The sequence below is a fragment of the Hyperolius riggenbachi genome, chromosome 1 (genome assembly GCF_040937935.1).
Source record: "Hyperolius riggenbachi isolate aHypRig1 chromosome 1, aHypRig1.pri, whole genome shotgun sequence".
NCBI classification, from domain to species: domain Eukaryota; kingdom Metazoa; phylum Chordata; class Amphibia; order Anura; family Hyperoliidae; genus Hyperolius; species Hyperolius riggenbachi.
In genome coordinates, this window is record NC_090646.1 from 643,403,261 (window position 1) to 643,429,089 (window position 25,829).

The following is a 25,829-nucleotide window of genomic DNA, read 5'->3' on the forward strand; positions in this document are numbered from 1 at the left end:
GTTTACAAGGAAATAAATATGACAGCTTTCATATCCCTGTCGCCTGAGGTTCCCTTCAATATTTACCTGACCTGGACACAGAATAGGCCCTCCGAGTGGTGCTGTAATGCTGAGATTCTTCTTGGGTTCCCAATCACATGGCATATCATGTGACCAGGACCCAGAGGAGGATGTCAGCACTTCGTGGTGGAAGAGGAGAGCAGATACTGCATCCAGATTAGGTAAATACTAAGCGCTCCCTGCACTGCTCTGCATTAGCTGGGAGGAAGGCTAAGGCTTGGAACCCACTAGAGTGGTTTTTTTTGAGCGTTTACCGAGCGCTAACGATGTCTCTAAACGCTCTGCCAATGTAAATGGATGGCGCTGATCAGGGGTATAACTAGAAATCAATGCCCCCCCCGTACAAAACTTTGGATGGGGCCCCCCTCGCTACCTGGAACGTGGAAGAGGGGAGTTCCCTGCTTGCTGCTAACATTTCTGGAGGGGGAAGCTGGGAGCGCTGAAGGGGGCCCTTAAGGTGAGGAGGGGGGGGGGGGGGGGAGTTGGGCCCCTCTCCCCGCCGCTGTGTGCCCACTGCCCCCCCTTCCTGCCCTGCACCCCCTCCTACCCCTTACAATTACAGTGGGTGGGCCCCCTACCAGGCTTCACCCCTCCCACGGACCCCCCTGCACCTGCATCCCTTACAGGGTCTATTGTTGCGCCCCTGGGACTGATTCCACTAGAGTGATTGCGATTAAGGAAATCGTACTCGCAGTACATGCAGCATTTTGGGAGCGTTTACATTCTAATGAATTGTATAGGAGCAGGGAAATTGCTACCAAAATCACTTGCAAAACACTATCACAAATCACTAGCGATTGTGATAGCGTTTTGCGCTTTCTAATGGGTTCCAGGCCCTAAATTTAGCCTAGTTGCAGCAGCCCTGCCTCGAGTTCACGTACACAAAATAACTCTGGTTAAATGCCCATTTTGGCGCACACATGCGTATTTAGCCAGTGATGCTCGGATACCCCTTTTTAATATTCGAGTTTGGTCCAATTCGAATAGTAAATTATTCGAATTCGGTCGAATATTCGAGTCAAATATTTTTTACTATTCGATTCGACCTCTGACTTCGAGCTCACTATTCGAGTCGGTATTCGAGCTCATTATTCGAGCTGACTATTCGAATTGGCCTTAAATAGCTTCCAACACTTGTTTTGAGGGTGAATGATGCAAGAAACATCTTTTTTTCCAAGTAACAACAGCAAGTAATTATGTGGGGATGTTCCTTTAAAAAAAAAAAAGGTGGAAAGAGAAGAGAAGTTGTTTCCAAAATTCTGTTCAGTAGTGTATCCTCCTCCTCCTCCTCCTCCTCCTCCTCCTTCTTCTTCTTCATCTTCTTTTTCTATATCTTCTTTTTCTATATCCTCTTCTTATTATTATTTTTCTATTTCGTCTTCTTCTTTTTCTATATCTTCTTCTTCTTCTCCTTCTTCTTCTTCTTTTTCTATATCTTCTTCTTCTTCTATATCGTCTTCTTCTTCTTCACTTATTTCTCTTTTATATTTTTTTTTTAAAGAAATGCAGCTATTTTTGAGCGTAATAAATAGCTGGTGGCGCACGCATGTTGGAAGCGCCATTGTATGTGCTCCCTGGCAGTGGAAACACACAGACCGCAGGAGGTAAATTCAGCAGCAGCAGCAGGAGGAGGAGGATGATTGTGTGGCAGCAGGCAGTCAATGAGGCAGGCAGCTAGACATAATAGGCTGTGTGGTACCTAGCGGTGGTACCAGGCCGTAAATACACAGCATGAGGTTCCAGACAGCGGTCGTGAAGCCCACATCATGTCCAATACACAACTGGGACAACACAGTTTTCAACCCGGACACCTCTAAAAATAATATCACAAAGTATTAATAAAAAGTATATATATTTTTTTTGTTTTTTTAAAGAAATGCAGCTATTTTTGAGCGTAACAAATAGCTGGTGGCGCATGGTGGAAGCGCCATTGTATGTGCTTCCTGGCAGTGGAAACACACAGACAGCAGGAGGTAAATTCAGCAGCAGGAGGAGGAGGATGAGTGTGTGGCAGCAGGCAGTCAATGAGGCAGGCAGCGTGACATAATAGCCGTGGTACCTAGCGGTGATACCAGGGCAGTAAATAAACACAACAGGAGGTCCCAGACAGCGGTCGTGCAGCCCACATCGTGTCCAATACACAACTGGGACAACACAGTTTTCAACCCGGGCACCTCAGAAAAATTAAACCTTTTTTTTTTTTTTTTAATGATTTTTTTTTGTTTTGTTTTCACAGCAAATTACACAGATATAGCTATTGTTTGACGTAATAGCTGGTGGCAGAGTGGCAGCAGAAGGTAAAATCTGTGTACCCTTGGCAGTGGGAAACACAGACAGACAGCAGCAGCAGCAGGAGGAATGGAGGAGTAGTGTGAGTGTGGCAGCAGGTAGGTAGGCAGCGTGACATAATAGCCCTGGTACCTAGCGTTGATACCAGGGCTGTAAATAAACACAACAGGAGGTCCCAGACAGCGGTCGTGCAGCCCACATCGTGTCCAATACACAACTGGGACAACACAGTTTTCAACCCGGGCACCTCAGAAAAATTAAACCTTTTTTTTTTTTTTTTTTTAAAGGTAAATACAGGCAGCAGGGGCAGCTATTGTTGGACGTAATAGCTGGTTGCAGAGCGGCAGCAGAAGGTAAATCTGTGTACCCTGGCAGTGGGAAACACAGACAGACAGACAGCAGAAGGGCAGTACACAGCAGCCCACTGTAGATGTAAAATGTGTGGCTGCAGGCGACGTAATAGTCAAAGTGAACCAGGCTGGCTTAGTGAGCAGGAGCCAGGAGGTGGTAAAGGGTGGTAAGGCACATTAACGATGGTTCTTCCGGCAGCCAGTTCATGTCCCCCTCTCGCCGACAACAGGGGCCAGGAACTCGCCTTCCACCCACGCCTGGTTCATCTTGAGAAATGTCAGTCTGTCCACAGACTTGTGAGACAGACGTGAGCGTTTCTCGGTGACCACGCCACCAGCTGCACTGAAGCAGCGCTCGGACAGCACGCTGGAAGGGGGGCAGGACAGCACTTCCAGCGCGTACTGCGCCAGCTCGCTCCAGATCTCCAGGCGCTTGACCCAATACTCCATGGGATCAACAGGGGCATCGCTGTCAAGCCCGCTGTAGGACCCCATGTAGTCAGCCACCATGCGGGTCAGGGGCTGGCTGTGACCGGAAAAGGATGCTGCTGCATGCACTTCCTCTCTAGTCACTGCTGCCGGAGCCTCTACAGTCCTGTAGAGCTCGTTGCTGAGAGACAGCAGGTCTGTGGGGCGCTTGCTGCTGGATGCAGGCACCTGCTGCTGCCTCTGTGCTGGCTGGACAGTGGGGGTGGAAGGCTGGGGGAAGGCTTCCTCCAAGCGCTCAACAAGGGCCTGCTGCAAGCTCCTTATTTGTTGCGCTGGGTCTCCTCCTGCAGGCGGCAGGAACTGGCTCAACTTCCCGTTGAGGCGTGGGTCCAACATCATGCTGATCCAGATGTCCTCCCTCTGCTTCATCTGGATCACCCTGGGGTCCTTGCGCAGGCACGTCAGCATGTGCGCTGCCATTGGGAAGAGGTGGGCAACGTGTGCTGGCACATCGACGGCAGTGCTGTCCTCATCCTCCTCCTCTGCCTCCTCAGCCTCATCCTCTCTCCACCCCCGCACCAACTCAGCTGTGCTGTGCTGATCCCCCTCATCAGCAGCAAGGTCAGGGACCTCCACCAAGTCCTCCTTCTCCTCCCCCTCAGAGGTGGACTGTGCAGCTGCTTGCCGCTCCTGCTGGTCCAAGGCTGCCGCTCCCTGTTCCAGCAAAGCTTCGAGGGCCCTGTTCAGCAGACAAACCAGGGGCACCCACTCGCAGACCATAGCATGGTCCCTGCTCACCATGTTAGTGGCCTGCAGAAAGGGAGCCAGCACTAAGCACACCTGCTGCATGTGCCTCCAGTCGTCATCGGGGACGATGGACGGGATGTTGCTGGTCTTGTCCCTTTTCTGAGCGGCGGAAACAGTGGCCAGGGCAAGGTACTGGTTGACAGCGTGCTTCTGTTCAACCAGACGCTCCAACATCGCCAGGGTGGAGTTCCAGCGAGTTGGAACGTCAAGGATCAGCCGATGGCGTGGCAGCTCCAGCTCCTTTTGCACGTCTTCCAGGCTCGCACAGGCTGCAGCCGAGCGCCGGAAGTGACGCACAACGTTCCTTGCCGTTTCCAGCAGTTTGCCCATCCCCTGGTAGGTGCGCAAGAACTTCTGCACCACCAGGTTCAGCACGTGGGCAACACAGGGAATGTGGGTCAGGTTTCCCCTGTCAATTGCGGCAACCAGATTGGCCCCATTGTCGGCCACCACCTTTTCGACTCTGAGGCCTCTGGGGGTCAGCCAAATCCTCTCCTGCTCCTGGAGTTTGGCCAACACATGGGTTGCCGTCAGTTTGGTCTTCCCAAGGCTGACCAACTGCAGCAGCACTTGGCAGTGGCGGGCCTTCACGCTGCTGCTGAGGCGGGGGGTTTGGCCAGGTGTGCCGGAGGATGGCAGAGGATCGGAGGAACCTGCTGCAGTTCCCCTGACCCTGCGGGGTGGCACTACCCACTGTGTTGCTGCTGCTGCTGTGCCCGCTGCTGCTCTCCCATCCTCACCCTCTTCCACCAAGCTGACCCAGTGGACAGTGAAGGACAGGTAGCGGCCTGTCCTGAAGCGGCTGCTCCAGGAGTCCATGGTGACGTGGACCCTTTCACCAACCGCGTGCTCCAGCCCTCGCTCCACATTGGCCATCACAAAGCGGTGCAGTGCAGAAATGGCCTTGCGGGCAAAGAAGTTTCTGCTGGGGAGCTGCCAGTCTGGGGCTGCACAAGCAAGCAGCGCACGCATGTCGCTCCCCTCCTGCACGAGCGTGTACGGCAGGAGTTGGGAGCACATGGCCCGTGCCAGCAAGCCGTTCAGCTGCCGCACGCGACGGCTGCTGGGAGGCAGAGCCCTAACCACCCCCTGGAAGGACTCGCTCAAAAGGCTCTGGCGTGGCCTTTTGCTAGTACGGGAATCAGCGGACACAGCAGAAGAGGCCACTGAGGACTGGCTGCCAGAACAGGCCTCAGTGTCGGCGGCAGGAGTTGCAGAGGGGGGAGGAGCAGTGCGTTTCCGCACTCCTGCTGGTGCTGCTGAGGAGCAGGAGGGCGGGTGGCTGCTGTTGCTGCTGCTGCTGCTGAAGGCTGTGCAGTGATCGGTGTGGTGCCACTGCCAGCACCAGATGCCTTCAGCCTCTGGAACTCCTCATGCTGGTGGAAATGTTTAGCAGCAAGGTGGTTGATGAGCGAGCTGGTGCTGAACTTTAAGGGGTCTGCACCTCGGCTCAACTTCCGCTGACAGTGGTTGCAAGTGGCGTACTTGCTGTACACTGTGGGCATTGTAAAAAATCGCCAGATTGGTGACAAGAACAACCCCCTACGGCCTGGAGCCGCTGCTGCCTGTCTCCCTGTGGTGGTTGGGGGTGGGGGCTTGGGTGCGGCTGGTGGTGGTACTGGCAGATGCTGCTGCTGCTGCTGCTGCTGAGCCTGAGACACCAGCAGGCTGTGGGACCTGCCTACTGCTGCCAATGCTTGCAATGATGCGCCTCCTTGCAAGGCCCACAAGCGCATCCTCCTCCTCCTCCTCGGAGCTGCTGATGATGACATCCCCAGGTGCTGGTGGTGGCGGCACCCAGTCTTTGTCTGTCACCACGTCATCATCATCATCATCATCCTCCCCCTCCTGAAACATGTCCTGCTGGGATGATGACCCCCCAAACTCCTCTCCTGATGCATGGATGGGCTGCTTGACTGTCGCCACAGTCTTGCTGTCCAATCCCTCATCCCCCAAAGTGCCCATCAGCATCTCCTCCTCCAAATCGCCAACAACAGCAGACAATACCCTGATGGTGCCTGGGGTAAAAATACTGCTGAGTGACAGGTCGCCAACTTGTGACGGTGAACTGGCCTCCTCCCCAGGCCCTGCTGGGCGGCTGCTGCGAACAGGGGTGGTGGTGGTGGTAAGGGTGGAGGCCTCGGATGCAGAGCTGATGGCGGGCTGCTCATCCTCCGTCATCAGTTGCACCACAGTGGCTGCATCCTTTTCCTCAATCGGACGTTTCCGACCCGGCTGGAGGAAAATAGGAGCAGGTACTACACGCTGCTGCTGCTGCTGTGTCTCTGCAGCGTGAGTTGCAGATGCTCCTGCTGGGTGGCGCCCAAGGCCAGTGGCTAGAGGCGGAATGTTAGCCACTGACGCAGCTGCTGCTGCGGAACTGAGCATGGTGGCACGGCCGCGGCTTGCCACAATGCTGCTCCCTCTACTCCTGATTCCCTTGCTGCCCTTCCCCTTGCCCAAACCGCGCTGGCTGCCACTTCCAGACATCTTTGATGTTTTAGGCGTAAACAAAAAAGTTTTTTAAAAGGGCGGGTGAAAAAGTGGGGTACTTTAATGGAGTGGGTTGGTGGGTGAGGTGACACTAATCACTAAGTGATTAGATCGCTAAGTGATTACTAGTACAGTACTAATACAAAATACAATAATTCAGTAATCAGTAAGTGTGAACAGTGAACAGTGAGTGTGTCCCCTAGTACACTAACTAGAAAATACAATAATCAGTAGTAATCAGATTCAGTAGAAGGAAATAGAGTGTGTGTAGTACACTACAGACAGTGCACGCACACACACATGCAGGAGCTAGCCTATGAACAGTGACTGAGTGTCCCTAGTACAGTAAGTAGTAACAGTAAGTACAACTAGAAATTACAATAATCAGTAGTAATCAGAAGGAAATAGAGTGTGTGTACTGTACAGACAGTGCACGCACACACGCAGGAGCTATGAACGAACAAACAGTGACAATGAGTGTCCTAGTAAAGTTACAGTATACTACAAAATACAATCACTCAGTAGTAAAGGACAGCAGAAACACTGGTATAGATGAGAAATAAACTAACAGAGGACAGGAGGACAGCTGTGCCCACACAGGCAAGGCCCTGAGGCCTAAAGCTGTGTAAGCTTGACTGCAGCAGCTGGCTGTCTCTATGTAACACACAAGCTACTAACTAAAATACAATGTCTATCTAACTAACAACAATATAGGTGTATATAGGAGGTGTATGTGAGCAAAAACGCTAGGTGATTGACCACAATAAAGCTCTTGCTAAGCCAAAGCACAAAGGAGCAGATCTCTCTCTGTACAAAGTCAGGCAAGGACGGAAAAACGGAACATGGCGGCCGCTATTTATAGGGTAGGGGCTGGCCAGGGTCCCCCTCTGTGATTGGCTGCCGTCAGAGGGCCTGGGAGCCCTCTGATTGGCTCTAAGGACATCAATCTGGGCTATGACGCTATTCGAGCTTGGTATTCGAGCTCGAATAGCTGAAAAAGAGCTTGAATATTCGAGCTACTCGAATATTCGAGCTCTGCTGAGCACCACTGTATTTAGCTATAACCACCACTAAGCTGACAAGGTTGTTTTTATTTGTGTACAAGCTTGGTGTCAAAAAGTCACTTTAAGGCTAGGTTCACAGTGGGCTATTGCGGTGCATCGTAACAGCCACATTGTAATACAAAAGCAATGTGACATTCACAGTGCGGCTGTTGCAGTGCGTTCTGGCAGAGTGAATGCAGGGCGTTTACCGCAGAATGCCAATGTTATCAGTACAGTGAAGCATACTTGTCAGTGACTGTATGCTTCACTGTATGCAACACAGCACTCTGATAACGTACAGTGCCAATATTCCATTGCGTTGTGTTCCCGTTACAGGAACACAACTCTCACTGTAAACCTAGCCTTTAAAGTGAACCTGAGGTGAGAGTGATATTGGGGCTGCCATGTTTATTTCCTTTTAAACAATACCAGTTACCTGGCAACCCTGCTGATCTCACCTGGCAACCCTGCTGAGCTCAGCAGGGTTGCCAGGAAACTGGTTTTGGGTGCAGTAGTGGCTGAATCACACAAGAAACAAGCATTAAAGTGGATCCGAGATGAACTTTTACTTCTTGCATAATTGTGTTCCTTACATATTGTTTATAGGGCATTCCTCAAGCCAAATACTTGTTTTGTTTTGTTTTAATACCCTAATTTCCTATAAACTAAACAAGCCACACCCACAGCTTCTCCAGAGTGCCTTGGCGCTTGCAAGGGATTGTGGGATTTCAGTCTGGGCAGGTGAAAAAGGTGTTACTAGCTATAGATTTCAGAGGCAGAGTTTTCACAATCTGAGAGCTGCAGTGCAGATACAGATCAGTTGCCTGTGTAATGGAGGAGATAAGAGTGGAGTTTTCACAGAATATGCAGATTAGCATGCCTAGATACAGATAAGCTTGCCTGTGTGTGTAATTGTGTAATAGTGACAAGCAGAAAACATGGCTGCCCTCATTGTATCACAGGAAAAAATATTAATATTCTGTTGAAGCTGTTTGAAGATAGATTTGCTGTGTAAATTATCTAAACTTTAGATAAGATATATAGACAAGTCACTTGTTATATTTAGTTTTTCATCTCGGATCCGCTTTAAGCTAATTTTGACCTTTATGACAATTATGTCAGAAACCCCTGATTTGCTGCATGCTTGTTCAGGGTCTATGGCTAAAAGTATTTGAAGCAAAGGATCAGCAAGACAGCCAGACAACTGTTATTGCTTAAAAGTAAATAAATATGGCAGCCTCCATATTACTCTCACCTCCTGTTCACTTTAAGTACTGGCCTTGTCCTGCACTACAGAGTGCATGTGCAACAGGCTGCAATCTTTATAAAGAGATTAAGACTGTGCCTTGCCATTTAACAGCAGGATGATGCATGCAGAAGCAGCCGCACCCACAGGGCCTAAAATAAAAGGCTGGTTCTGATGGACGTCGGAACCAGCCTGGCATCTCATTTCAAATGCTTTTCTTCAAGTTTTGCAGAAAAGCATTAATCGGCTTTCGGTGGTGCTTCACGGCGTGCAGCGTTTTTCATCCCCGCAGGGGGACACGGAAGCGTGATGGTAAGGATTGGCTAAGTGCCAGGCAGATGACAGTGAAAATCAAGATGCGGTGTTTGTGCAAACGTCGGTTAGCAATCTTACGGATGGCTGTCTATTGATCTGAATAGACCGTGTTAAACGGCGAGCGCCAAGACGTCTTATGGAGCGAAAAATACTGTCAACACTCGCAGCAGTTATGGTGGGGCTAATGCTATTCCGGTACGTTCAATACAACAGTATACAGTAGTTCTATCTTAAAGCGGAACTGAACTCAGAACATCCTCTCTGCTCTGAAAGATAAGTAACAGCCTAACTTTTAAACAAAAAACATGTATTTGTTATACCTGATAAAAATTCTAAAATAAATCTGTACCGTTTCTATTTCCTGATTCATGGAAGCAGACATATTGTTAACCTCCTGTGCTTTCAATGGCCTTATCTGCCATCTCTGCCATAGGCAGTCATGTGACACAGGGGAGAGATCAGATTACAACTTGCAGGGGCATATCTGGGTAATACAGAGCTTATGGCAAACACAAGAATTGCGCCCCTACCCCAGGCCAGAGCCCCCTTCCCCTGTAAAAAAACATACTTTCTCATGTACATGTGTTATGGTTGCCTGTGTTTTATACTTGGGATATTGCTGAAGTTACTGTTTTGGAAATATCTCTAATTATTTCCTCTCTGTTCTCTTTTCTAACACAAAGCCAAGTGTTCCCTACATGCATAAGTAGCCATGTTCCCCAGATAACAAAATTAATCTGATCTGAGGTCTGAGAGACAGGGAGGCACAGTGGCAGGCCTGGGGGCACAGCACAGGAGCAGGCTTGGCACCCATAATGCTGTGGCGCCCATGGCATGAGCTATGCCTGTACCCCTCTAGATACGCCTCTGACAACTTGTGGTTAGACACAAATGAGGGGGAATTAGACAGGCTAACCTCTCTAAATACGTACAGGGTGCATTTCTCTATGCATTTCTCCAGTCCTGTGCAAGAGTTCAGGTCCACTTTAACCTCCTCCCGGCCGCGGCGGCAGCCCCAGGACCAGCTAACGCCGATTGGCGTAAAGTCCTGGGGCAGCAGTTTGCAGGAGATCACGCGCAGGCTGCGCGCGCATCTCCTGTCTGGTGGGCGGAGCTGAGACTGTTACACGGCGAAACCGCCGTGTATTTACATGTACAGCGCTGCGATCAGCAGCAGCGCTGTACTGGGGACAGCCGTGTGACACGGCTGTCCCCCTGGGGCACAAGAGAGCGATCGGCTGTCATAGGCAGAAGCCTATGATAGCCGATCGCCATTATTGGCTGGCTGGGGGGTGGGAGGGATCAAAGATTTAAAAAAAATTTGAAAATAGTAAAAAAAATTTTTTTAGAAAAACAATAACATAAATATTTATTTAGAAAAATAAATAAACAAGGGGGGGGGGGGGGCGATCAGACCCCAACAACCGAGAGATCTGTTGGTGGGGGAAAAGGGGGGGATCACTCGTGTGCTGTGTTGTGCGGCCCTACAGCTTGGCCTTAAAGCTACAGTGGCCATTTTAACAATAAAAGGCCTGGTCTTTAAGCACTGCAGTCCTCAAGAGGTTAAAAAGATAAAAAATATGACTCTGCCTTCTCCTCCTTTCTTTCTGCAACTCACTCCTCACTACTGTAAATATCCCTAATGCTACGTTAGAAGCTAAAGTCATTTTATTTAAGATCCCTCTCTGTCGCACACTTTATGGAAGCGATATTGCTTCTGCTAGGGACTTGCTGACTCATTTAACGTGTTGCGGCTGCAAATATCTGACAAGTTAAACTAATTGCTAAAAGGCCATAATAAAAAAAAAAAAAAGAGGAAGAAAAAAACTAATTAGCGTTTTCTAAGATTAGCAATTGCTCTGGGCAGCACTGCTGCCTGGGGTTCAGAACACACTTCTTTAAATTCATTCTAGAAACAAACAAACGCTCTGTTTCAGCCACAAAGGAAGCTGCGTGGGGTTTTATTTGTTTATTTATTTATTATTTTATGACTGAATAATTTAACACAAGATATTTCTCATCATGACGTTCCAAATCCAAAGGAATATTTAAAGAGTATAAAATTCTACATTTCTGTCTCTTCAAACCTATTAAAAAATCCTGAATACATTGATGAATATATATTTTAGCCAAAATACTTTTTTTAATCAATTTAACTTAATCTATAGAATACTAACGTTTCTGCGCAAGCAGAAGAGTCACTCCAATTTGTTGTTTTAGAGGTATATTGAGGCTGCCATATTTATTTCCTTTGAAATAATACCAGTTGCCTGGCAGTCCTGCTGATCTATTTGGCTGCAGTAGTGTCTGAATCAAACACCTGAAACAAGCATGTGGCTAATCTTGTCAGATTTTTGTCAGGAACATGTGATCTGCATTAAGGTGGCCACACACCATACAATAATTTGAGCAAGAAATCCGATCGCATTTTCCATTTTTATTCGATAAAAGTTGATCGGAAATGGTGGATTTTTCTGATCAATTTTTATAAAAAATTGAATGGTGTTTGGTAGATTGTCAATGTATTAATATACACACCTTAGCAATTTTCTCAGTTCCGAATCATTTTTATCATAATTGGGGAAAAATGTAACATAGGTGTGTGGTACACTGGTCAGATTTTTGAAATGTTACAATCAGTTAGAAAAATTGATTGTAATTCTTGAATTGGACAGATAAAGTTGGCCACACACCATACAATTTTTTGAATATCTTTCCAATTCAAGAATTGCAATCAATTTTTCTGACTGACTAACATTTCAAAAATCTGACCAATGTACCACACGTGTTAAATTTTTCCCCAATTATGAAACAAATGATTGATTGAAAACTCTGAGAAAATTGCTTGGTTGTATATATTAATACATTGACAATCTACCACACACAATTCAATTGATCAGAAAAATCCACCACTCCCCATCAACTTTTATCGAATGAAACAGGAAATCCAATCGGATTTCTTGCTTAAATAAACAACAACAAAAAAAAAGCTTTAGATTTTCCAGGAAATCCAATCATTTTTATCAAATTGATATAAAATCGGATCATTTTATTGTATAGTGTGTGATCACCTTTAGTGATGGCCATGTCTAAGAGAAGTCATAGAGAAGCATGTGATCAGTTTGGTCAGGTGGTAGATATGCAAGTCTCTGATTTGCTAGTCCTGATCATGTGCTAAAAGCAGGATGTGATCAAAGCAAATCCTCTTTGTAAATCTATCAGCTGATCAAACAAATCACATGCTTCTCCATGAGTTCTCCTAGACATGACCAGCACTAATCTGCATGCTGGAGGGTCTATGGCTAAAAGTATTAAAGGGAAGGTTCAGGGACTGTTTAAAAAAAATAAAAATCTGCATCCACTTACCTGGGGCTTCCTCCAGCCCGTGGCAGGCTGCGCAGTAAAGCCCGGAGGATGTCCGATGACGTCAGCGCGCCGCCGTGAAGCGCATTTTGGAACGCGGAAGGAGCCCGACCTGGCCGCCGGCCTGGCCAGGTCGGGTCGGCCACCGGAGACCACCGGCAGCCTGCGGAGCGGCGCCGAGGGCACCTCCTGCCTGCCACGGGCTGGAGGAAGCCCCAGGTAAGTGGATGCGTATTTTTATTTTTTTTAAACAGTCCCTGAACCTTCCCTTTAAGTTGAATACACACCTTTGATGTGTGTTGGCAGTCAGGGTTTGGAACCCAATCGCCTTGGGTGACATCACTGGGCCAGCCAGTACAGATGCTTATGCGGGGGGGGGGGGGCATAGGAACAATGTAGTGGTGCATGTGACATCACATGGGTGTGCATTGTCTTCAAAGAAGTTGGCTGTCCGTCAAGGATGATTCCTGGACTCAGCAGGCTCATGTTTGTATGTGTTGAGAGGTTAGAGTAAACAAAATGTCCCCATTCTCCCCTTTCTCTTGGCTAGCACTTAATATGTTATATGCCATAATTTGTATACTTATTTATTTGTAAATAAACCTACCCTTTACAGAGCAAGAGGTCGGTCGTTGAAGTGGTCTGAAACTCCGACATAACATTCAATAAAAATGTGTTTTCCTAGTACGTAAGTAATATTGTCTGTTTATAAATGACAAGTTTCCAAAGTGTAGTTTGTCTAGCCCTGAAACCTGCCATTGCGTTTTATTCAAACTGCTTTTTATTCTATATTAACATCTTCTAATTAGCTTTTTTGAGCTGTTTGTGTGCTTGAAGCACAGAGAGCTTCACAGAGAGCTCATTTTCACTTGTTACACTGTGTTTACACACATGTATCAACATTGGAATGCAAACAAACATACCGTTATCTCCAGTTTGGATACGGATTTGAAGCTGAATAGCAGGACAAAGTGATTTGTTTAACCATTTCAGTGATGTTCTGCTAAAAGGAAATTCTGGGATAGTAGCTTTAAAGCGTTGAAGCATCTTTTAGAGCAAAGTACAAATGCGGACTTTCAGAACACTTTAATAAGTAAGTAACATAAGCTAGAGTACATTTTACAATCATGACTAGTAAATCAGAGACTTAAATATCTATCACCTGATACCAAACTGATCACATGCTTCTCCATGACTTCTCCTAGATATCACCCATCGCTATCTCCTGAGAACTCAAGTGAGAACTCAGTCTATTGAATCGGGGTCAAAGCTGTTAGTCTGGAGTTCATTCTGCGTTTAGGCTAGAGCTACCTCTAGTGGTGAATATAGAAACATCAGCTCTTACCTGTGCGCTCCGTCCTTGGAGTAGTAGACGGTGTAGGCTTGTATGTTCCCTCTTGTGTCCACCGGGGGTCGCCAGCTGAGACGGACGAATCGGCTAGAGACCAAGACAGGGACCACATCGCGGGGAGCGGAGGGGAGGACACTGGAGCTGGGAACAGCTGCGGGGGAAGGGGTGGATTCAGTCAGAGATGTGGGCGGTAAGGAGGTCAGCGGATCAGGAGGGGAAATTGTGGGAGAAGAAGCTAATTTATTCATAAGAACAGAGGGCCAGGCAAGTATGGAGCAGGAATAAATATACATGTAAGTTAAAAACATGAATAACAATTCAAAGCCTATAAATATTACATTTTCACCTCTATGTTATTATTATTATTAGTTCAATTACAGTACAGTACATTGATCACATTTCACTTCACTGGTATTGTATTTTTGGACAGCAGGTTTAGGGTTTAGCTACATGCCCTTAATTAATCTCTGTGATGTCGCATTCCCAGACGACAGGCAGGAATATCTGAGGAATGAGACTCCACAGGGACAAATTAATGGTATGCAGCTACTCTTGTTTCAGAGGAGAACATACAAACACCTTTTAGTTTTTCCTCTGTGAAGTCTCATGCTTCAGGGCTCATTTCCACTATAGCGAATCCGCATGCGTTGTCCGCATGCGGATTCGCACAGCCAATACAAGTGGATGGGCCTGTTTCCACTTGTGCGTTGTGCAGAGCGTTTTTGTGTGCGGGGAAATCTGCACGGCAGAGCCGTCAGAATTCGCTCCTCGCACACCGCTAAGCGAATCGCATACAATGTATCTAATAGGGAAATTGCATGCGGTTTTGGCATGCGTTTTCCCCGCGATTTCGCATGCAATTTCGCATAGGAGGTAATGTTAATTTACACAGGCAGTGACATGGTTAAAATCGCCCACCTACTACCCTATGCGAAATCGCATGCGAAATCGCGGGGAAAAACGCATGCAAAATCGCACCCGCATGCGATTTCGTCTGCTGTGATTTCCCAGCGATTCCGCACCACACAAGTGGAAATGCAGCCTCAGATTTCCACAGTTTGTGCTTGTAAAATTTGCTGTCAGCATAGAGCCAGGAGGTGGAGATCTTTAAGGATAGGGGATTCACAGAAACAAAGTAAAGGTATGTAGCTCATGTCACTTCTAAAAAGAACGAGCAAATTCATAATTTTATTTAAAAAAAAAAAAAAAATTCAATAACATTTTAAGAACATCTGTCAGGATTTTACTGCTGTCTGGAAATGCACTGAGGAGATTTTTACTTGCTTTGTTTTCTTCCCACAGGTGTGAGAAAGGACGTTATTTGACCACAGCAGTGACACAGACAGCAATAATGCATTAGCAGGGTCTGTAACACTTTCTCGCTGCCCTGTCTTGTCTGATCATGTTAGACCCATTATATGCACAAAACTAATGGCCAGAGGATTTGACAAAACATTTGAATCTTGGACATATCTGGTAAGCCAGATCACATGGTATTGCTGAGGAGAAAGAGTGCATCATATTAGCCAGTTTTAAACCAGCATTTAATTGTTAATCTGGCAATATACCTTTGAAGGTTCTTATTCCCCTGAGTACCTTGTAAGGATATATAAGACATTCCATCCCTATTATGTATGACTTCTTCAGTTCAAGGTAAAGGACCAAATACCCAGACTATTTTGTGTACACATAATCCTCTCATTCTAGGCAGAAAGGAATCATATTGGCCTCTTGGAAGATGATAACACCTTTGTCCACCTTTCCAGATTTTTTCATTTCTGGTAATGGAGAACAGGGGACTCTGCCATCACTTTACATTTTATGGAGACGTTCCAAAGAAATTCCCTGTGGAAAACTTATGTCACGTGACCCAGGGATAAATTCAGAAAACAGAAGTTGCCAGGCGGTGGGCATTCCCCAACTAGAAAACAGCTTTCAATTCCCAACCAAAAGCTTTCACTTAACCCCACCCAGTTTTCCCTCTGCTGCTGAGATATTTGTGACCAGCACTGCAGCTCGGCAGTCTCATCAGATCCTTGCTCAGTTACTACCTGCTGACTGTTATATACAATTTCAGAGACATTGCCCTCCTTCAAATCACTTTTTTTCTCAAGGCATTAAAACGTAGGTGAAAAAGTACTATCAGAATTATTTGAGTATTTTCTTGCTGGTTGATGCTTTAAAGGGCATTTTATTGACAAGTTGTGAAAAAAAAACACCTAGGAAAAATTCAGAAGTAAAAAAGAATTGCATATGGGCCATATAGTGGGTAAAAGATAAGACTGTGCAGCACTGATGCTGATAGCCAGGTAGAATTAAACCCTCGACAGAACAGGGAGGAGGTGGGCAGGGTCACTTCTGCTTCAAAGAAAAAAAAAAAAAAACTGCCCAGTGCTTCCTCCCAATTCCTCCTTGAGTACTTCATGTTGATGAAGATGCAAAAGGGGAGGAGTTTAAACAGTGACCAGAGACCTGACATACCAAATAAAATTAGATCAACTGGTAAAGGGACTACAGGAGCCAGCCGTCTACATTCAATATATCTACTGCAAAAACTACAGCTGTACTCAAAACTTTCCGCATTGCTAATTAAAGTAATTAAAGTTTATTTCCCATCATAATCACTCAATTAAGTTAAGATAGCTCTTTTCAATAAAACATAGCTTCTTACTAAAAAAATATAATTGCATATAATTTTCCTTCATAAACATTAATAATTGAAAGGCTGTGGAGCATTCCTTGGTTTCACACTTACTAAGCTGCGGGTGAATATTGTCTTTACAGAACTAATATAAGGAGGGTCTCTGCTGGTTTCAGCCGAAAATGTTTCTTTTCACTGGGATTTAGGGCTCAGACACACTTTAAAGGAGAACTGTAGTGAGAGGTATATGGAGGCTGCCATATTTATTTCCTTTTAAGCAATACCAGTTGCCTGGCAGCCCTGATGGTCTATTTGCCTAAAGATGTGTCTGAATCACACCAGAAACCAGCATGCAGCTAATCTTGTCATATATGTCTAAATTTGTCAGAAACACCTGATCTGCTGCATGCTTGTTCAGGGCCTATGGCTGAAAGTATTAGAGGCAGAGGATTAGCTGAATAGCCAGGCAACTGGTATTGCTTAAAAGGAAATAAATATGGCAGCCTCCATATACCTCTCACTACAGTTCTCCTATAAGCTCTTTTTTGAGTGTTTGCAATTGATTAGTGCTTTTTAAAAATCGACCCCATTCACTTTCATTAAAATTGCGGTTATAAATCGCGTTAAAAACGCAGCGATCACGTACCCGTAAAACTTACACAATCGTGGCGGTTTTTACGTGATTTTTACCGCAATTTTAATGCCATGTTTTCAATGAAAATGAATGGGAGAGATTTTTAAAAAGCGCTCAGAAAGCGCTAATCAATCGCAAGTGCTCAAAAAAGTGCTTATAGTGTGTCTGAGCCCTTAAAGTGTAAAATTGGATACCTACCCCAAGGTAAGGAAAACCTCAGGATCATATGGAGACTTCCCTCTCTATTCTAAGGTACCTGATTGCTTAAAGGGAACCTAAACTGAGAAGGATATGGATTTTTCCTTTTAAAATAATACCAGTTGCCTGACTCTGCTGCTGATCCTGTGTCTCTAATACTTTTAGCCACAGCCCCTGAACAAGTATGCAGATCAGATGCTCTGATTAAAGTCAGACTGGATTAGCTGCATGCTTGTTTCAGGTGTGTTATTCAGCCACTACTGCAGACAGAGATCATCAGGACTGCCAGGCAACTGGTATTGTTTAAAAGGAAGAATCCATATCCCTCTCAGTTTAGGTTCCCTTTAAAGAGACTCCGTAACAAAAATTGCATCCTGTTTTTTATCATCCTACAAGTTCCAAAAGCTATTCTAATGTGTTCCTGCTTACTGCAGCACTTTGTACTATCACAGTCTCTGTAATAAATCAATGTATCTTTCCCTTGTCAGACTTGTCAGCCTGTGTCTGGAAGGCTGCCAAGTTCTTCAGTGTTGTGGTTCTGCTATACACTCCCCCCTCAGGGGGGAAAGAAACACACAAATGATCTCTTGAGATTCAAAAGGAATGCTGTATACAGCCTGCTTGTGTATGGATGTATTTTCTATGTGTGGACATACTGTACATCAACCTACTTCCTGTTTTGGTGGCCATTTTGTTTGTTTATAAACAAACTTTTTAAAACTGTTTTTAACCACTTTTAATGCGGCGGGGAGCGGCGAAATTGTGACAGAGGGGAATAGGAGATGTCCCCTAACGCACTGGTATGTTTACTTTTGTGCGATTTTAACAATACAGATTCTCTTTAAAAGATTAGCGACAATACATCGTCACTAATCATATCAGGGCCATGCAGCTCCACTTCCTGATTCATGGACGCACATTAGACGTGTGAGACCGCGACCCGCATGCGCAGTAAGCTGGAGCTAAAGGGCACGGTGCTACTGCGCATGCATGGGCGGGCCATGAGCCAGGAAGTGGAGCTGCAAGGCCCTCGATGTCGAGGGGAGGCAGAGCTCTGCAGGGGATTGAAGCAAGCGAGCGAAGCCTCAATAGGATCCTGAGGCTTCCCTCTGTTTCAGGGTAAAGGATTGTTTTGAATCCGAGCTTTGGCTTGGGCTAGCTTTAAAGAAAACCAGATAGAAACAATATCAAAAGTTTTATACATACCCGGGGCTTCCTCCAGCCCCATCCACACGGATCGCTTCCACGCCGCCGTCCTCAGCCTTCTCTGTCTTCTGCATCGGGGGCCGTAACTTCAGCCAGCCGCGGCCAGTCTGTGCAAGTGCAGTGCGCTCCCTCAATCTCTCTCCGGCGGGGAATAGTACTGCGCCTGCGTACTAGCTCAGCATGACGGCCAGGCAACTGGCATTGTTTACAGGACAACTGTAGTGCGAAGGATATGGAGGCTGCCATATTTATTTCCTTTTAAGCAATATCAGTTGCCTGGCTGTCCTGCTGATCCTCTGACTATAATACTTTTAGCCATAGACCCTGAACAAGCATGAGGCAGATCAGGTGTTTCTGACATTATTGTCAGATATGACAAGATTAGCTGCATGCCTGTTCCTGGTGTTATGCAGACACTACTGCAGCCAAATAGACCAGCAGGGCTGGCAGGCAACTGGTATTGTTTAAAGAGACTGTGAAGTTTCCCAAATGATCTCTCTTTATTTCAGATTCCTCTTGAGCACTAATAGCATATATGAATTGCCGCATCCCCGCAGCCGTAGGAGGTCTTTATCTCCCCCGAGATCCACGTTGCAAATCCTTCCGGTATTTCCTGGAGGAGGCAGAGCTTTTCGCTGTAGCTCTGCCTCCAGTCCATTCAATCACGACAGATCGCCGCCCCTTCCCACCCCTCTCTTTGAAAGAAGACTGAGATGGGCGGGGAGAGGCGGCGATCAGCAGTGATTGAATGAACTGGAGGCAGAGCTACAACCCAAAGCTCTGCCTCCCCAGGCAGCAAAATCTGTGACTTTGAGAGTCATAGGATTTTGCCCTGGGATTTGGGATAAAGGAGAATCTGAAATAAAAAGAGGAAAATGTGAGACTTTAGAGTCTCTTTAAAAGGAAATCAATATGGCAGCCTCCATACATTTGTCACTTCAGGTACCCTTTAAGGTGCTAGGAGTACCAATTACCACATATTACTGTGCATTTTAATACATGAGATACTTCACTAAAGAGCCTACATAAAGTACAAGTCGTTCTTAATATTTCCTATTTTACACGTTTATTCATGAAGGACATTAAAGGGTCTTTTACATAATCCAATTTGTGGTTTGTGTTTAGTGTCTCTTCAAGTTTTATAGCAGAGTAAGTGGGGAGCTGTAAAGAATTTGCTCGCCCTGCAACTCTTCTTTAGAGCCATTGCGTTCATTAATGCGGAGTGCTTCCCAGCGAGCGCAGGATACCTCTGCCAAGCCGCCAGCCACGCCGCTGCCACCGCTTCACACCTGTCCCACGCTGCTGCGCCGGTACTTGTAATTTTACAGTCAAATGAGGCTTTATCATTCCTGATAACAGCTTCCTGTTAAAGAAAATTGCTGCACTAAACAGCGGCTAATAACAGTTATCAGGGGGCCGGTATTTTTAGTAACTTTTTATACTATAGATGAGTGCGTGTCAAGATCGGGTTAAGAAGATTTCAGCTTTGAAACAGAGCCGTGAATGCCGATGATCAGGGCTCTTTCCCGCTGTCTGCATTTCTATCCGATTTTCGTATTTGGTGATTATAATGGGAATTGCAATACCACTATTCCATTAATGCAATTTTTTTTTGCAAATGCAGCGTATGCGGTATCTTTCCTGTATTTATTTTTTTGTTTTGTTTTTTGTTTTCTGCAAACCATTAGGGAAAATGCAAAAGGCAATTGCCCTGTGAAGAAAACCAATCGCATGAAAATAACGACAAAAAGCACGACGGAATATAGAATAATGGAGATCCAGTGTGTTTGCAATCGTGACTGCCATTTTCAGTGTAATAAGGCTCTTATGGTGCCCATACACCGTAAAATAAAAACGTTCGATTTTCCCATTTATTCAACTAAAACAATTGAATCGAATGTAAGTAAAGAAAAAAAATATTTTTTTTCGATCAAGGAAAACTAACGATTATTCAGTTTTTTCACTAAAAATCCGATCGGACATGTTGGAAAAATCTTTATATACGATCTAACGGATTAGTAAAACAAAATTATCTAATCGAATTAAAATGAAAAAAATTGTACCATGTGTGGGCACCATTTGGCTTGTGTGTGCACTGGCGAATCTTTGATTAAAGGGAAGGTCCAAGCAAAAAAAAAAAATGAGTTTCACTTACCTGGGGCTTCTACCAGCCCCATGCAGCCATCCTGTGCCCTCGTAGTCACTCACTGCTGCTCCAGTCCCCCGCTGGCAGCTTTCTGACCTCGGAGGTCAGGGCCGAATTGCGTACATTTTTACACATTCCCGCTAGTGCAGGAACATTAACACATACATTTTTACGCGTTAGTGGTGCAACGCGTACATTTTTGTTCCTGCACTAGCTGGAATGCGTAAAAATGTATGCAATGTGGCCCTGACCTCCGAGGTCAGAAAGCTGCCAGCGGGGGACTGGAGCAGCAGTGAGTGACTACGAGGGCACAGGAGGGCTACATGGGGCTGGTAGAAGCCCCAGGTAAGTGAAACTCATTTTTTTTTTGCTTGGACCTTCCCTTTAAAGAGGGACTTTACTCAAAGATAATGGGGGGGGGGGGGGGTAAATCAATACATGGAAAGTGAGAATTTAAACAGTAGAATAGAGATCAAGAAATGATTGATGTTCGCCATGTCATTGGTTCATGTTGTTTGATCCTCAGAGATACCTGATAGAATAGATATAGAAACTGCTGCTACAAATAGCAGGAACCAGGTTAGGCTTCGACGTTGGCTGGGGGATGGGGGGGGCAGTTAGTGTTATGCTGGGTACACACGATGAGATTTTCTTTCAGATTGATTATCTCCAACATGTCTGATCTGATAGGAAATCGATCAGAAAACGATCAGAAAATGATCATACATGTTGGAAATATTCCGTCTGCTAGTAAATCTGCCAGAAAATCTCATTGCGTGTACCTAGCAATAGGCATTAGCGTTGGTTAGGGTTAGACATGGGGGAGGGGGGTTGATTAGGGATAAGCAACGGTGGTGGGGGGGGGGGTCGCTTAGGGTTAGGCATTGGATGGAGGGTTCATTAGGGTTGGGCATCGGTTGCCGGAGAGGGGTGTGGTCAATGAGATTTAAGCCTTGGTTAAGGTTAAGCAATTGTGTGTGAGGGGGGAAGTGTGTAACGATTGGTGTCAGCAACACAGATTTTTTCTGATTATTGGTGATCTGCAGTATCACCAATAATACAGATGCTATACCTGATTATGTGGTGATCTGCAGAATCACCAATAATACTAGTATAGCAAGACACAGGACAACCAGGTGTGGTATTGTGTTTGGTGCAACAGTAATTGGAGAAGTTATCTCCTGAGGAGCGGGAGAAACAGACGATACTTCAGCCAAGGATCCCCTGAGGGGCAGGGGATTCAGCCTTCACTGCAGCCAGTGGACACCTGAGAAGCAGGGACCACTGACGGTGTTTGAGAGTATGATCACCTGCTATAGCTATAGCCTAGGATCCCCTAGGGAGCAGGGAATACAGACTGTACTGCAGCCAAGAATTCCCTGAGGAGCAGGGATTTCAGATTGTACTGCAGCCAGTGGACACCTGAGGAGCAGGGACCACTGACTGTGCTGCAAGGGTGGTCACGGGTGGAATGAGTGATTATGACTGTACAGCAAGGCTAATCACCTAAGGGTTAGGTGACAGCCCATAAGAATTCCCTCACTAGTGGCAAGACCCACTAGTGAGGGCAGAAAGGTCAGAAAAGCAAGGTCAGCAACGAACAGACAGATACAGTACAGAGGCGGAAGACTGATTCGGTATCAAGGTACAGGCAGTGTCGGCAACAGTTATCAGATAGGCAGAAGTATCGAATCAGTAAGCAAGAGAGTAGTCAGGAAGTCGAGAGATCATAACAGATAAACAGTAGTAATATAGCAATATCGTAGTCTAGGTGTGACGTCCTTGGTTTCAACACCTGGGAACTAGACTAACAGATGAACAGTAGCAATATAGCAATATCCTAGTCTAGGTGTGAAGTCCTTGGTTTCAACACCTGGGAACTAGACTAAAGAATGGTACACAAGTCTTACAATACAATAGTACTTAAAGTTATCAACGGAATCTGACTAAGTGTGAATTCCCAGCTCCGGCTGGTTCTAACACACTGTAAGATCTGACTAGGGTCTGAGTGCTCACACGTAAGCATTCGCAACAGCAGACAACTCGCAACTGACAGGCAAGTCCTATAAATACCCAGAGCGTTCCACAGCGCCGCCCCAGTCACTCAGCCAATCCGGAGCATAGCCGGAGTTAGCTGACCGGCTCTATCAGCTGACTCCCCTTTTACTTGCATAAAGATCCTGTCGCCTGGTGCGCGCGCGCGTAGCTCTTAATCTGTGTGCACTAGAAGGACCAGGCTAACCAGTAGCGTGTAGCTGCGCAGCAGAAGCCGCCGGCTGGAACGCGGAGATGGCCGCCATGCCGCTTGCCCATGGCATCTCCGGCGGCATCTCCGCTATTCTTTACAAAGTGTCAGTTAGATTTAGGCATTGGTGGAGGGGGTTGGTTAGGGTTAGGCATGAGCTGGGGGGGGGGGGCGGTGCTGTTGTTGGATAGAACTAGGCATTAGTTGAGGGGGTTGGTTAGGGTTAGGCACTGGTGGTGGTGGGGGAGGAGGTTGGTTGGTTAAAGGTAAGCAGTAGTGTGTGTGTGTATTGGGGGGAGACAGCTAGGGTTAGGTATTGGATGAGGGGGTTGGTTAGGGTTAGGTATTGGATGAGGGGGTTGGTTAGGGTTAGGTATTGGTTGAGGGGATTGCTTAGGGTTAGGCACTGGTAGGGGGGTGGTTAGGGATAAGCAGTGGTGTGTTTGGGGAGGAGTCAGTTAGGGTTAGGTATTGGTTGAGGGGGCTGATTAGGGTTAGGCATTGGTTGGGGGAGTTGTTGTCGGTTAGGGTTAGGCAACAATAGGGAATAGAGGGACGGCTTGTATGAGAATATGGTTATGGTTAAGTGATAGTAAAATATTTGAACATTTTACCGATATTTTGCAATCGCATTTACCACTCCCCGAAAGTAGAATATTGGTAATTTTACCGATATACTACTATTGGGCGCTATTTCTGGCGGCCAAATATCCGTGGAGGCCATTTTGCATGTATGCTTTCAATGCATTGTGGGAGATTGGACGCTGTCTTGGAAGAAGTAACCAATACACATGTGACCATTTTTGAGGTCAGAAGAAGCTTCACATTGAGGTTTGCATGCAGTAATGTGACCATCTACCTTATTCGTGTCCCCGATTCCTGAAAGCCCCTCATCTACTATAGTGTGACTATTTCCTTTAACCACTTTACCCATCTCCTGCAATTTCAGCCACTTATCCGAGGCTGGTTCATTTGCAAGCTTAATCTAGGAATTAGCAATCATCTAGCTTTACCTTGCAAGGCTTAGACATGTAAGCCATTGCCATGGCGACAGATCACTTATGTGTTGTCATGGAAAAGCCTGGCCAATAAATATGCACCAACTTAAAAACGCTAAGAGATTTAGACTGTGCGCTTATTATATTACATTATATGGAGGGCTTGTGGTGCTTTTCTCCGATACAATATGTTTGTAATTATTCAGGCAGCAGTGTTGGAGAGACGCGGGCTTTGAATGAGCAGGCGGGAAGCGAGATTTGGAAAGTTGGATTCGGCCATCGTTGGCTGGAAAGAAACAGATTTTTACAAATATTTGTTTGTAACGAAGACAAAAGGTGAACACGGCAGGGTTTCTGCATTCCGCTATTAGCCAGTGTTTATTTTACACACATTTTGATCCTAAAATGTGGATGGCGCAAATAACTACAAACAAGTGAGATGGCAACACCATGAAGAAATGCCGTCTGAGGCAGCCCCTCTCTGCCATTCTCAACATTGGTTACCAAAGGATCCAGCTTAAACAGGAACTGTAACCAAGGACTGAACTTTATCCCAATCAGTAGCTGATAGCTCCTTTCCCACGATAAATCTTTACCATTTCTCGAATAGATCATCAGGGGGGTTTGTATGGCTGATATTGTAGTGAAGCCCCTCCCACAGTGTGATGTCGTGACCATGGTCGTGACAGTTTGCTGTCAGCGGTCCTCGCTGCAGTGTGGGAAATAACAGGTTTTTCCAACTGCCAAGCAATATCTGCCTCTGAGCATAGAACTCTCAGTAACGAACATTCCGTACAGATCACCTGGCAGGACTAAAGATGTCACCACCAGTGATACATTTCAGCAGGCAAATCAGGGAGAGGAACGATTTTACAATGGACAAACAATAAATCATCTATACCTATAAATGAATATTGTAAACATAAGAAATTGTATTCATTATGCTATTTTCACTACAGTTCCTCTTCAACCTCCTGAGCGTTACGCCGGAGGGTTTGCAACCGACAGTCCCCCATTATAATTGTAAGAGATCGGATAAGTGTAATAACTTCAGCTAGCACTAGGCTAGCTAGTAGTGGTGGCCGGCATCCTCAGATTACTTCTGATCCCCCCGATCGCCGCTAAATACATTACACAGCCTGGATCCAGCGATCGGCGCAGCCTCCCCGGACAGCTCCGCTCTTCTCTATGGAGAGGATCGCACATGACGTCATGCGCAGACCCGAACCTCCCCATAGAGAGGACCGAAGATAGTGCCGACATCTTCCACAGCGCTGTACAGAGTAGTGATGCTCAAATACCCCTTTTTAAAATTCGAGTTTGGTCGAATTCGAATAGTAAATTATTCGAGGTCAGTCGAATATTCGAGTCGAATAATTTTTACTATTCGATTCGACCTCGGACTTCGAGCTCACTATTCGAGTCGGTATTCGAGCTAACTATTCGAGCTGACTATTCGAATTGGCCTTAAATAGCTTCCAACACTTGTTTTGAGGGTGAATGATGCAAGAAACCTCTTTTTTTCCAAGTAACAACAGCAAGTGATTATGTGGGGATGTTCCTTTAAAAAAAAATGTGGAAAGAGAAGTTGTGTCCTTAATTTTGTTCAGTAGTGTTACTGTATATACTTGTTCTTCTTCTTCTTTATCTTTCTTCTTCTTCTTCTCGATCTTCTTCTTCTATATTGTCTTCATCTTCATCTTCATCTTCTTCTTCTTCTTCTTCTTCTTCTTCTTCTTCTTCTTCTTCTTCTTCTTCTTCTTCTTCTTCTTCTTCTTCTTCATCTTCTTCATCATCTTCTTCATCTTCTTCTTCTTCTTCTTCATCTTCTTCATCTTCTTCATCATCTTCTTCATCTTCTTCTTCATCTTCTTCTTCTTCTTCATCTTCATCTTCTCCTTCCTTTTCAATATCGTCTTCTTCTTCTTCACGTATTTCTCTTTTCAATTTTTTTTTTAAAGAAATGCAGCTATTTTTGAGCGTAACAAATAGCTGGTGGGCGCACGCATGTTGGA

At 45.8% G+C, this 25,829-nt stretch overlaps 1 protein-coding gene across 7 annotated transcripts in view; it reads right to left on the reverse strand.

The window, feature by feature from the left end:
• The window catches only part of DCC (DCC netrin 1 receptor), a 1,000,213-nt gene that overhangs the window by 311,349 nt on the left and 663,035 nt on the right, over positions 1-25,829 (reverse strand). For all 7 annotated transcript variants that reach the window (XM_068251343.1, XM_068251342.1, XM_068251341.1 and 4 more), the window contains one exon: positions 13,741-13,897. In XM_068251343.1, the coding sequence (XP_068107444.1) occupies positions 13,741-13,897 (157 nt within the window). The remainder of the gene's footprint in view (positions 1-13,740; positions 13,898-25,829) is intronic.